At 38.0% G+C, this 12,049-nt stretch overlaps 1 protein-coding gene across 1 annotated transcript; it reads right to left on the bottom strand.

Moving 5' to 3' along the window:
* Positions 1-4,142: 4,142 nt before the first annotated feature.
* Positions 4,143-10,505, bottom strand: RGS13 (regulator of G protein signaling 13). The gene is given in 5 exon segments (XM_066193059.1): positions 4,143-4,361; positions 6,095-6,101; positions 6,342-6,501; positions 7,832-7,905; positions 10,441-10,505. Coding segments are annotated over 5 exon segments (525 nt in total).
* Between the last annotated feature and the right edge of the window lie 1,544 nt (positions 10,506-12,049).

Here is a 12,049-nt window from a genome sequence, read left to right on the forward strand (position 1 = left end):
AGAACCCATCGCACAATTTGGCTGCAGTGGCTGAGACTTCGTTTCAGGTGTAATGAGAATTCACAGTTCTTAGAATCTGTGTACATATGATGTATAATATCTCAAAGAGTGCTGGACTACATGATATGCTTCCTCAATACATAGTTTTCTCCTCTTATGTATTTTTTTCTTTCTTTCTACATTGTTTCACCCATTTCTTTTTTCCTTTTTGAGGGTTCCAGGTTATCAGCACATTCAGCAAAGTGCTCTTTTTGGAGGACTTCTTCCATTGCTCTTTGTTTAGTGAACATTAGGTCAAACATCAGTTTCTGAAGGGCCCTGTGATTGCAACAGTACTGTATATTTGGTAATACTTGGAAATGCTGCAGTCATTTCCCTTTCCTGTGAAGCTGTAAGCTCCCAAACATCCTCATGTGGCCTGTGATTGGTGATAAACATCTCTGCTCACAATTTGTTTAGATCACTTGTCTACTGTACCAAGTTCTGTATAATTGCTCATTGCTGAACTTAGAGTGAGACTGCCTAACATCCATTTCTTGGGACTTGGAGGAAAGAATAACTGGGGTTAGTATGGAAGTACAAAAATAATGAGGAGAACTTGAGAGAAAAGCCTACTAGCAACTTATTCTCTGAAGTCTTTGGAATGCACAGTGGAGAGACATTTTATGTTCTCATTTACTACCCATCTGTGCAAAAAAAATTAGGCTAGGTTATTTTTAAAGTTTTATTTTGGGTGACTCTAATTATAAACAGATTTTTACTTTGTTTTACAGACCTGATCTACAGTCTGCGGTTTTTTATTCTACACTTTCCATCCACACACAAAGAATTGAAGTAAAATTCATGGAAATAGCAGTATAAAGATAGAGTATAAATTTCACAGCTGTTATTAAGTAGGCCAACATAGCTCATATTTACAAAGGAAAAGAGAACTAATTGTCAGCTCTTTTAGAAACAAAACCCAAAGAAAGCCTTAGACCATCTGTCCAGTGTTGTCAAGGGGTTTGCACATCCTCATTGAAGACTAGAAGCTGGGTAGCTGTAAGAGCAAGTTCTTTTTGCATCGTTAAATCAGTCCCATGAAGCCAAAGTTATCAGAGTCCGTAGCAGTACGCAGCCGGCTTCTAACATAAAGTTTATAAGTCCCAAGCAGAAGCAGCACCCACAGCAGCAGCAGAGGCCTCAGTAGTCTGTGTCCCATGAGCGTCTTTATCAGTAGCAGTCACAGCAGTAGCAACAACAGTGGCATCGGTGTTTTCATGAGTCCTGAGCATGTGTGTTCTCAGAGTAGAGCATTTTTATTCTATTTTTAGTCAATTAGGTACTTACACAAATTTTCTTTCAGTCGTGTTGGACCTATCCTAAGCCAAAATTGATGTGTGAAGGCAAATGCAAATTCTTACACAAATTCTACATGTATAGGTCTATCTAGCAAGGCTACATTATTTTTGTTACAACTAGAATTTAATTAACTTTGCAAAAGGCAATGTTACTTGAACTTTAAACTAGGCTTCAGGGCTTCTCTAACTAGCTAATACAGGCACTTAAAATCCTCTATTTATTTAAAACTAAATTTGCATTTCTACTTCATGTCTGTGTGGATTTATGTATTTTAGTTTCTCTGAAGGTTCTAATTCAACTCTCACATTTCTGGGCATTCCTGGGCCTGTACGGATTTGGTCCAGGGAGATTCATACTCCAACACAGTATGGGTTGTTTTTTTTGGTTTTTTTAAGGGAGTCTCCATAGGTCAACAGTTTCCACAGTTGAATACAGTTAATTGCTATAGTGGTTTTATTAATCTGCATTTTAATCTTGTCAAATTTGTTTGAATAATCACCTCTTTGATTTTTTTTTTCATTCTTCCAATATAAATGAGGGAAGAAGGAGAATTCTGTCAATTTAGCTATTTTCAAGTTTTTTATCTTTTTTAATAGTAGCTTTGAATGATTAACATGAGCTAATGCCTTTTAGGTTTGTCTGCCAGTGGAAAAGTGTACCTTGCTTGTTCAAGTGCTGCTAATTAAAATGATAGAAGCAGTGATTTCTCACTGCTGCTGCCATTAGTTACTGTTTATAAATCATATGATCTGATGAAATACTGTGTTATTGCCCTTCATCTGGTAACCCAAAAGAAAAATCAAGCAAGAGAAAGATCTCTAGCAGTTAACAACAGACCTCTTTTGGGAAAAGGACCCCCCCTTTTTTTTTTTTTTTTTTTTTTTCCAACTGGGTAGTGTAGGATAGACGTGAGGGAGAGGAAATCAGGCCCCAAACCCCAACATTTTATTTATTTCTAGAAGGAAACATAAAATTAATAAGCCCACCAAGAATAAGGGTTGGTAGACTCATGATCTGTAAAATACCCACTAAACATTTCATGCCCTAAAAATGTGTTTGTGAGTCCCTCCCTGATTTCCCTCAGTATTCTCTGTGGGTGGGCTTTTTCCTCCTTCTGGATAATCTCCTTTCTGCAGGGAGGAAGAGTCTTTCTATCAGTCCAGTACCTGAGCAACACTCTGAATGGCCCCTTTGGAAGGCTTTGCATGCTGAGCCTGTTTGGGTATACAGAGTTATTGTTGGTCACTAGAAGGCTCTTCCACTTAGACATGGGTATCAAGGTCTTCTCAATTTCTAATTCAAACAGAAATGGAAAGACTTTCCTTCATGTGATTCTTGGTTTATTTATTGTGTGTATTTTGGTTTTTTTGTTTGACTTCTGCTCAGGCTGGCTTTTGTCACCAATCTGCTTCCCTGCAGGAATTGCTTTTTTAAGAGATTCTATATATTTTCTTTGCTGTGGCATCTTGTAGGCCTAATCAAACTGAAGTCCAATGCTCTGTATACCCACACGGAGCTAACATCAGTAAAAGCTGTGTTATCCCTAGCTGGATTTCCTGGCGAGGCCTTTCTCGATGAGTGGTTTTATGAGGTGTACAATCACATACTTGTATGACAATCCCTTTATATGAGGTCACTACAAGAGGAAAGGATTACCTGCTCTTGTAGCACTCCTTTTTCTTATAACACTGAATTCTCTAAAAACTTTCTGTTCTGGTGGAGGTTATGCTCAGACTTGCTTTGTATTCTGCTATGGACATATGCATGAATCCTAGCTTGAGAATTCAGTAAAAAAAATAATGGATGAAACAAATTGTTGAGGCCTTAGATAACTGACAAGTTAAACATGTTCACTTAAATCACGTATTGACATTGCCATGTTGTCATTAGGGCCCACACAGAGTTACAGTTTACTGATGTAACTTCCCACAAAGCCAGACGTCACATTGTACATTTGTTATTTGTTGATCAGCGCACGTATCTGACATCAGTAAATCTTCGTGTCTCTGCAGGAGTAGCCTGTGCTGTGCACCACAATAATAGTGCTTCTTAGATTCCAGTTTTGATGAGGTTTGAGAAGATCAGATTAGTTATTGATGTAAACCAGAGTACTGTAATAATTGATTAACAAATCAACAAGTTGCCTTTGACAGTTTATGAATGACAGAGACCTGTCAGTGCTGCAGGGGGATGTTCAAGGGTCAGGCTTTCTTGTATCCAGTTCTCAGGGAGTCTGAAAGGAAAGTAATGTGTTTTTGTGTCCATACCCAGAAAAATAAGCCAAAATACCAATGCATTTTATCACTGAAGAAAAACCCAGAAGACACTGGTAATATTTTAGTATACTGTAGCTCAAGTGCCTTCATATCACATGTTTTATATGATAGTCAGCATAAACATGACCCTACACCAATGAATACACATGAGTACTGTACTCCATAGTTTAAACAAACAGCTGTATTTCAGATTTATCTTTTTACTTTGAAAGACAATAAGACTAGAACAACAGCAAATGCAGCAATGCAGGTGTTTTGTTCTCCTGTAATGCGTGGTCAAATAAACATTCACTTCCCAGCAGCAAAATGCTTTTTTGAAATCCTTTAATTTTCCCTAATTTTAGGGTTTTGTTGTGGGGAGAGGAAAACAAAACAAGAACTCTTCCTTGGGGAGCAGGGAGATAGTGCTTTGTGAATTCTAACATTGACAGAACAGTTAAACAGGTTAATAATAGTATTCCTCTGCTGCCTGATTTCTCCTGTGTTCTTTAAATCTTAAACACTTGTGTTCCAGAAAAAACTTTTTTACATTTTCAACCATTCTCTCCAATTTCCCCTTGAATTATTGCCATTAGTTTGAAGACTATGTTTGAGCTTTTGCTATAACTGTGATTAAAGAAATCGTGGGTAGGAATCTCTTTCCATTTACCTATAGATTATTCTCTGTACTTCATCAAAGCAGGAATGTGTTAGCTCTTGAATATTCCTTATAATTCCTTTCCTTGCAAGACTGTCAAAGTTTATCTGACACTAAAACGAAAAAGTCAGTTCAGTTCTGACCACTGTGATTAGTGGAGGTCAAGGGCAGTGGTAACGTCTCTGTTGTTGGGCCTATATGCAGAATATGGGCCCAAGGCTCCAAATGTGAGGGAGTTTAGCAGAATGAGTTTTGTTTGCTCACTACTTCTAGGAGCAATAGGAGAACAGGGACAATTCAGGCAGGAGTTGTCCTGTGGACATGGTTTGGATGGAGCAGCTGCAGTGGAAGGAGTAGCTGAAAGTTGCTGGTATCCAACCCTCATTTCCTCTGCTAAGAATTGTTCTTAGAACTACAGTTAGATTCCAGAAAAAGTGTGAATTCTGAAGAGTCCAAGTGCCTGGATGTGCATAGTATCAGTGGAAAAAAATACACAAAAAGTGTTATGGCCTGAGATAAAATTAAGCCTATACATCAACCTTGTCTAGGAAAATTTTTCCTGCTGGAATTCATGGTTTGTAGCAGATAAACTGAAGCTCTTCAGATGTGTAACAGCAGAAAGGTCTGGTGGTCAGCAAAAACACCAGATAAAAGGAACCATTTGATAATTCATCAGCTCATGATGATTTCCACTGGTTGTTTTCAGTTTGATCTTGTCTGTTGGTGTGGAGAGGAGACCTCTAAAGATTTGGTTGGTGCTGAGGTCTTTCATGGGTTGAGATCTTCCTCTTCCAGAGGAGTCATTTGAATGGCCCCTTTTTACATGCTGCTGTAATTTGAATATAAACTGTGTTTCATATCCTCATGAGCATCTAGTTTTTTAGGGTGGTATATAGTTCTTGTGTTAATAATTAACATCAAGAAAATGTGAAATTAGGGTGTCCTGAAGCTCCAGAAAAAAACCCAAAGAAAAAACCCAAAAAAACCCCACCAACTTATTTATAACTGTCCTGATTTAAGCCCTTACATTTGATTAATGAATTTGTGGTTGTCAATACTGACATTTTTCTTTTGGAAGTGCAAACATCTTGCTAAGTTCCCTATAGCTGTACATACTAAAAAAAAAAAAAAAAAAAAAAAAAAAAGGACAAGAATGCATTGTTGTGCCAACTGACATTTAAAACTAACCGAGGGAACTTTAAAATTTGCTCAAGATTTGGATTAGAGGGAGTGGTTAAGTTATTTGAAGCAGCAACTGCTCTCAGCCAACATTTGGAAATCCAGCTGGTTTGGATTTGGCTTCTCCTCTAGTGCCAACAGGGAGGGTGCATTGTGAGACTCTATAATAATTTTATTGGTACACATAAACCAGAAAATGAAGTAGCATGATTCTTTAATTATGTCAGCCTTCCAGAAGCAATGGCATTAAAAGCCAGCATTGGCTTAGTTTTGCAAGGAGAGTAATAAGCAGGAATGTTTAAAGGTCATAGAACATGTCTGGCTGAGCAGGAATGACTTTTTTCTATAGCCATTTGTCAGGGAAAAAAAAAAATCAGATACTTTACATACAAAATTGCTGTTTTCCTTAACCAAAAAAAAAAAAAAAGGTAACGTGTCTTGGAATCTTTTCACCCATTTTAAAAAGGGGACAGCACCAGTGAGCAAAGTTACGAAAATGTAACTTTGCTCAGTTACGTTTACTCCTGCAAAGACCAGACTGAGGTAGACAGATAGATATAGATATATGTAGCAACGGCATAATCCAAAATATAGCAAAGTGATATCAATGGCCTCTGGATCTGATATTAAAAGAAAAAAAGAACATAACAGATCCAAGAACTTGGTTCCTAACTGAGTTGTGTATTTTGCTTGTGTTCTTGGTGAATGTAGTTGAAAGATTTGCCTATAGATGAGATGCAGATTCAAAAATTAAAATTCAAAAAATTTAAAAGAAAAAGTTTGGGGGGAGGATGAATAGGAAGTTTTTACTCCCTTTGGTACAAGAGGAGCTAGGCATTTGTTGTTGATCTGCTGTTTGACACTTCAGGCATTTCTATAAAATAAAGAGCTTGCGATCTCATAGTCACCTCGTTGGGAGGTGGATGTAACTTGTAAAGAGCTTCCTGGCCATGGAAATCCTTTTCCTCTGCAATGTTATCTTCTTATAAGCTTTGCCGGCAAGCCAGAATTCTATGTTTTCATCACTGTGTTCTGTCTTCAAGTAGGTCTTGTGGATCATAGGCCCATCTGGAAATATTTCAGAAGACAAATTTATATTACCTGTCTATATGCATTACCTTTAGAGTGGTTTGCAGGCAATAGGGACATTTATAAAGTAGTCTAATTCTTGATTGTACTTTGTAAATATTATTAGATTATGTCAAAATGGGGAATTAATTTCAGTATCTCACCCCTACACTTCAACCTTCCATTTTCCTGGGCATGCAGGGCCCCCTAGTGAATCTAATCCCAGAGTAGATTTACTAAAAAAATCTAATCCAAAGGTAGGCAAACACTTTGCTCACCTTTCCTAAAGAGCTGCAAATCCACTGGGTTTAGAGTCTCTAGCTTTTTATGTGAGTACACTTTTCCATTTTTGGGTGTCACAAAGATTTTAAATTAATTAAAATTCAATGAGTAGTGTTTTAAGTGCAGTGAAGGAGGCATTTTAAAAAGGGCATCATTCTGTCTACTGCTGGAAGCCAGAAGTGTTTTATTTAAAGCAAACTTTCTTGCTGGTGCAGCATTCTCACCTTTCATAATTCTGATGTTGAGCACAGCCTGTCATCTGGCAGGGGTGGTGATCACATGTGTGCCTGCTGCTTCTGCTGTAATTTTGTCTCTTTGAACATTTTTGTGTTGAGGAGTTTCTCCCTGTGCTGTAACGTACTAGGTTGTTTCCAGTTTAAGATTTTAATGGCAAAATCTTTAGAGTAACAAATGCTGTTAATCTTCTTGCTCTTTGTAATTTTTCTGCTGTTTGAAAATAATGCCAGTCCTCAGGAGTAATTTTTAGAGGTTTGTGCTGTGGTGTGACTTTTTCATCACTTTTTTAAAAAAATCTAATTCAGCAGTGATGTTCTGGACTGCTGCCCATACGAGAAATTTGGGAGAGCTCTGAGCCCTGTAGGAGGCAGAGGGGGATGGAGTGGGAAAGTTCAGAATTGCTGCTGAATCTGCTGTTCTTCCCATCCCTAAGTATTGGAGCTGCCTTCCATGGCATTCCCCTGGATAGATATTCCATTATGTGGTGTCTTTGGTGTACAAAGGATTTCCCAAGTGAACTTTGTCACTTTTCTGCTAATACAAGGTGCTATTCAATGCTCTGAGTGGGGATGTGTCAGATAAACCATGCCCTCATCATATGTTTGTAAAGGAATTTTGTGTGATTGCAGAAATGTCAAGTTTGAGAAAGGATTTGCAGCAAGCTATGTTTATTTCCAGTGTGCTGCATGCTAGGCATGTCACAAAGTTGTTTTTCATTAATTGTGTATAAGGCACCATATATTATGCAACATGAGTTATTGATTTTGCTTTGTGGGAACTTTTTTCAGTGACCCATCTGGGACACAAACACACAGTTACTTATATTTGCTTGTTACCAGATTTTCCAAGGACTGGGACCACTGTAGCACTTCCTCTAAAGACACTCTTTAGAAAAAAGGAGGTCATTATAGCAGGATTAGCTGTGGCTCAAAGTATAAAAAAAATTAGTTACCTTGTTGAAAAACTGTTCTCTAATTTAAATATGATCTGTATGAAACTTACATTTTAAAAGGCTTTCCTGTGTCTCCCTGTGCTTACTATGCTGAGACAAATATTTTTCTTGCTGTAACAAATGCTGTTCCATTTCACGTGCTCCATGTAATTCCTCTAGAAACTGCATTCACTTATTTAAACTGTGCTTGGGAGAAACACAAGAAAAGTACTGCCTTTCTAGACAGCAACTTCTTTGGAGACAAGAATCATCATAAAATCTGGAATATATTGATGTTTCTATTTAGTAGCAAGGTCTTTGGGGCACAAGATCTTATTGTAATATTTAAAGACCTTTAACTTTTAAATTGACTTATCATCTGAGAGCTGAATACAAGCTCCAAGCATAAGGTAAATAATGAAAGATTAATGCAATCTTAGCTGGAAGAGACTTCCATCTCCCACCAGCCGTTTACAATGCAGCATGACACATTACTAATCTACGCAGCCCTTGGAAGTGACTAAAATCAGATTTTACTTCCATGTTTGCTATTCTTAAGCAATAAGTTCATAAACTTGTAGGAGTCTCCTGCCTGATTCTGGGAAAGAGCATGGAAGTAGTGAGGTGAGAAACCAAACAGTTTAAGGAAAAATAAATGTTTGAGGGCAGTAGCTCCATTTAAGTGTGTGTAGCTCCATTTACACCAAATGATTTTCAAGCACTGCAGTTATAGGACAGCAATGCTGGTAACTTGGAAAAAATGCTGATGCTTATGTTAGTAAAAGAAAGGACAGGGGATGTATTCCAGTGGGTGCTTTGCATTATGTGTCAGCCAAATTTGGAGTAAGATCCCCTCTCCTTGAGTATTTGCTTTTCATGGCAGCTATAATTTTGTCAACAGCTACTTAGTATCACTGGGCTTTTAAACTTTTAAATTAAAATCAAAATTGGCTTTAATACAAGTGCTGCATGATGCTTTATGGATTTCTCTTGTAGAACAGCCATTACCTGCTCTGTAGCTTTTTTAATTGGTAATGATTTATAATTTCTTTATAGCTTGATGTAATTCCCTCTTTCTCTGAAAAAGTACATGGTGTGACTAGGTGATTATTTTCTCAGGCTTTGCTGCTCAGTCTGACATGGTCAGTAAATACAGAGTAAGAGAAATGCTGTTGAACCACCGTTGAACTGTGGTGTCAGTAACTCTCTACTAACTCTTGCCACTAAAAGTTTTTTTTCCTTCTTGTGAGCTATTAGCCTTCTCTCTGTAAGAACTCATAAAGCATGTGGTTATGGAGAATGAGAATCTCTAGTTCTTTGATTTTTTTTCTCCTTGCAAGGTACTTCTGAGTCATATTTGCTGTTCCTGACGCAGATAATTTTTCACCTCTGTCAGCAATAGCACTTGTATAGAACAAGTGAGAATCTCATCGGTCTCACTGAACATCATCAGGAGAGCCATCTTACTTCCATTTCTGATTATTTGTCTTTAGCATTAATCTCTGAAGCAGATAGAACCCTGCCTCATTGGGCAGCTGACACAGAGGAAAACCTTTTTTACCTTTTTACTTTCCTTTAAAAATCAGAAAAATATGAGGGAATAGGTTATTATGATCGGTAATAATGCCCCTTTAAGAGCTGTTGTGCTGATAGTAAATGTCTTGCTGCACTGATTTGCAACCTGATTGGATTTGCTGACGTACATATATTACACTGAAAAAAAAATCCTCCAAAAATAACTAAGGCTTTATGGCAGTTACTCAAAAATTTAAATTGTAGTGTCCTGTGGGAGCTATTTTTCACTTATCATATAGCCTCCACTCTGAGTGGCTCCCTTCCACCATGGTGCAGAAATCCTCATCCAGTAGTTGGAAACACTGTCTGGATTTCTGCCCCTGACTTCACCAAAATGGCAGTTTTCGGGGTCATCAGGTGCTCCTCAGAATTGCCGTGGGGAATGTGTCTCGATACATCAGTACTGTGTCTAATCTGATAACAGCTGAAGGTATTTTGGATGGAAGCACTCCCCCCACCCCAATGGGACACGTCCCACAAATTCCTGGTAGTTCTTGGCCCCCGCAGAGCCTGCTGGCACCTGAGGACTTGCAGGAGCCACTTGGCCACGTCTCTTACACGCCACATGAATATTCAGCATTTGCCAGCAGCCCGAATTCTTTTAAAAGATGGACCCCAAATATCCAGCTTTCTAAATCCTCCCAGGCCCAAATCTGGAGTTAATCCAGGGGTGAGTTTGGGCCTATGCCTGTGTAACATGGAAGGAGTTCCCAGTGGAATGTGTCAGCGTACATCCGTGTGCTGTTGAGGAGGGGGCTGCAGGTAGGTGCTTGGCTGGGGCAGCTGTGAAGATGTTGCCCTCTTTTGCACAATCTTAAGCTTATGATGAAAACCTCCACTGTGAATTTTGAGGGGTTTGTTTCTCCTACTCAGCTGCATGGACTGCAGAGCATAAGATTCTTATCCTTACTTACTTAGAATTGATCCCATTTTCTTCTGCTCTGCATATCTTGCAAAGCCAACAAGTATTTGGACTCATTCTCCTAAACATGGAAAATATGTGGGTTTTGAATCTGCTGTGCTGAGCTCTGGCTTTCTTAAATCAAAACTTATAATTTATACATATAGCAGTGCAATCAGTTGTAACAATATTCTTATTTTGTACATCTGATCTTTGAGACATTTCTGAAGCATTTGACAAAAAAATATTTTGTAACATATGAGAACTTAAAAAAAACCCAAAAACAAATTACCAAGCAGTTCCAGTGGGAGTCTCTCAATGAAGAATGGAAATGTTAATAATTTTTCTTCTTTGCTTCTCCAATTATGAAAGGAGATTGAAGGTTGAATGAAAACAGAATGAAACTAGACACCTTTTTTTTTTTTTTCCTGAACGCTCAGGGCTATTGTAATAAGTTAGTTGAGACTCTATTATTTTCATGTGGTAAAAGGTAATTCTTTATTATCACAACTTACTTTATACCGAGGTTTTTACAGACCTCGTGTGCAACTTTAATTGGTTAATAGCTTTCTTGCCAATTACTGTATTAGTTAGTAAAAGGTATTCTACTTGTCCATTAAATCTCTCTATTTCTGGATTGTTTACATATTTTCTTTACTAATTCTCATGGAAAAAATCCCTTGTTATTAGAGGTGTATTTGTTTTCCAACCAACGTATAAGTTATTATACTAATGAGTTTTCATACCAAAATTGTTTTCACATAGGAACTTATAAATTACTTAGAAGAAGTAGCATGCTAACTTAAGCAATTTAGCAGAGCAGGTCTGATTTTATAAGGCCTTTATTTTATAATTCATTTTCCTGTCACAACACAGGGTGACCAGGATCAGAGATTAAAGCTCGATGTAAACTGGACAGTGCTGAGTAAGCTGTTAAATGTCTGAGATTAAAAATGATAATTTTCCAGCATGTATCTCAAAGTCAATAAAATTCATAGAAAACTTGCCTTTATGTAGCTATGATAACCATAGGAGAGGGTGGTAGTTTATTCGGATGAGGCAGTTTAAAATGTTTGCCTAAAAAAGACAAAACTAAAAAAAATTTCTTGTGACATGGGATATGTTTGGTGCTTCTCCTCTGGCTTTCAAGCAATGCCAAATGCTGAGTTTACATTGGACTGTAAGTTTGTATAGACCTGCCTGAAATCAAAATAGCCTTATTTATTTAAACTTGGAGTTTCTTTCAGATTTGGGGTTGACTGGCACATATTATTCCTATGACCAATTTTTTCCTTCCAGCTGAAGCACACAGTGAAACACCGGACACAGGATGTTCCATCTCCTGTCTTTCTGGAGCTGTGAAATGTTTCCTTTGCCTTCAGTGTCATTTGCCTCATTTCCCTGAGGTCTATATTCAGTTTTATATTGCATGAAGGTCTTACCCAGAACATTTCCTGCAGGGCATTGAAACTTCATAACTTCGCCCAACTGCTACACTGCAACTCCTGCTCACATTCCCTGCAGCCCTGTGGGACTATCAGTGGCCGCTGCCAATAGCGTGATGACCCTAAAATAAACGGGGAGTTTGGGCGAGAGAAAAACACAGATCCGATCAATGTGAT

The sequence above is a fragment of the Chamaea fasciata genome, unplaced genomic scaffold (genome assembly GCF_029207755.1).
Source record: "Chamaea fasciata isolate MVZ Bird 193981 ecotype frontalis unplaced genomic scaffold, bChaFas1.0.hap1 SCAF_10, whole genome shotgun sequence".
In the NCBI taxonomy this organism is placed as follows: Eukaryota; Metazoa; Chordata; class Aves; order Passeriformes; family Sylviidae; genus Chamaea; species Chamaea fasciata.